The sequence below is a fragment of the Pristiophorus japonicus genome, chromosome 3, assembly GCF_044704955.1.
Source record: "Pristiophorus japonicus isolate sPriJap1 chromosome 3, sPriJap1.hap1, whole genome shotgun sequence".
Taxonomy (NCBI): Eukaryota; Metazoa; Chordata; class Chondrichthyes; family Pristiophoridae; genus Pristiophorus; species Pristiophorus japonicus.
In genome coordinates this window covers 220,211,198-220,212,361 of record NC_091979.1, presented here as the reverse complement: position 1 = coordinate 220,212,361, position 1,164 = coordinate 220,211,198, and the positions used below count along the sequence as shown (strand labels likewise).

The 1,164-nt window shown below is 75.4% G+C and overlaps 1 protein-coding gene across 1 annotated transcript in view; it reads right to left on the bottom strand.

Annotated features, from left to right (window-relative positions):
- Positions 1 to 844, bottom strand: part of dna2 (DNA replication helicase/nuclease 2) — a 123,546-nt gene extending 122,702 nt beyond the window's left edge. The window contains exon 1 of the mRNA XM_070876291.1: positions 702 to 844. Coding sequence (XP_070732392.1) covers positions 702 to 731 — 30 coding nt within the window. The 5' untranslated portion in view covers positions 732 to 844. The remainder of the gene's footprint in view (positions 1 to 701) is intronic.
- Positions 845 to 1,164: the final 320 nt, after the last annotated feature.

Below are 1,164 nucleotides of genomic sequence, written 5' to 3'. Positions count from 1 at the left end.
GAGTAGGGAGCGGGGGGGGGGAAGAGTAGGGAGCGGGGGGGGGGGAAGAGTAGGGAGCGGGGGGGGGGGGAAGAGTAGGGAGCGGGGGGGGGGGGGGAAGAGTAGGGAGCGGGGGGGGGGGGGGAAGAGTAGGGAGCGGGGGGGGGGGGGAAGAGTAGGGAGCGGGGGGGGGGGAGCGGGGGGGGGGGGGGGAAGAGTAGGGAGCGGGGGGGGGAGCGGGGGGGGGGGGGGAAGAGTAGGGAGCGGGGGGGGGGGGGAAGAGTAGGGAGCGGGGGGGGGGGAAGAGTAGGGAGCGGGGGGGGGGAAGAGTAGGGAGCGGGGGGGGGGGGGGGAGAGTAGGGAGCGGGGGGGGGGAAGAGTAGGGAGCGGGGGGGGGAAAGAGTAGGGAGCGGGGGGGGGGGGGGGGGGGAAAGAGTAGGGAGCGGGGGGGGGGGGAAGAGTAGGGAGCGGGGGGGGGGGGGAAGAGTAGGGAGCGGGGGGGGGAAGTGGGGAGCAGGGGGGGGGGGGGGAGTGGGGAGGCAGGGGGGGAGCGGGGCGGGGGGGGGCGGGGCGAGGGGAGTGGGGAGGCGGGGGCTGTGTGGGTGGGACAGGGGCAGGGGCAGGGGCAAGGGAGGTGGGGGGGGTGGGGGGGGGGGGGGGGGGGGGGGGGGCAGGGGCGGAGGTGCCGCGGTGGGACAGTGCTGCCTGGAAACGATACTCACAGCCCAGGCCTGCAACTTGCTCTTCGACATCGGGACCTTCTGCCAGCTCCGCCCACACACTGATGTCAGCAACTCGGATCCCAGTCACAATGCTCGGGACTTGAGGACCGGGAGAGGAGCCGGCTCCGATGCGCGGGCAGTGGATTGGGGCGGGGCTTTGGCTGGGGGCGGGGCTGGGTCCGGTGCGCGGGCAGTGGATGGGGGCGTGGCTTTGGCTGGGGGCGGGGCTCGGACCGGTGCGCGGGAACTGGATGGGGGCGGGGCTGGGTCCTGTGCGCGGGCAGTGGATGGGGGCGTGGCTTTGACTGGGGGCGGGGCTGGGTGCGGTGAGCGGGCAGTGGATGGGGGCGGGGCTGGGTCCGGTGCGCGGTAACTGGATGGGGGCGGGGCTGGGGCTGGTGTGCGGGCAATGGGTGAGAGACGAGTCTTGATGCCGGGGGGGTCGAGCTGGTGACGGTGCGCG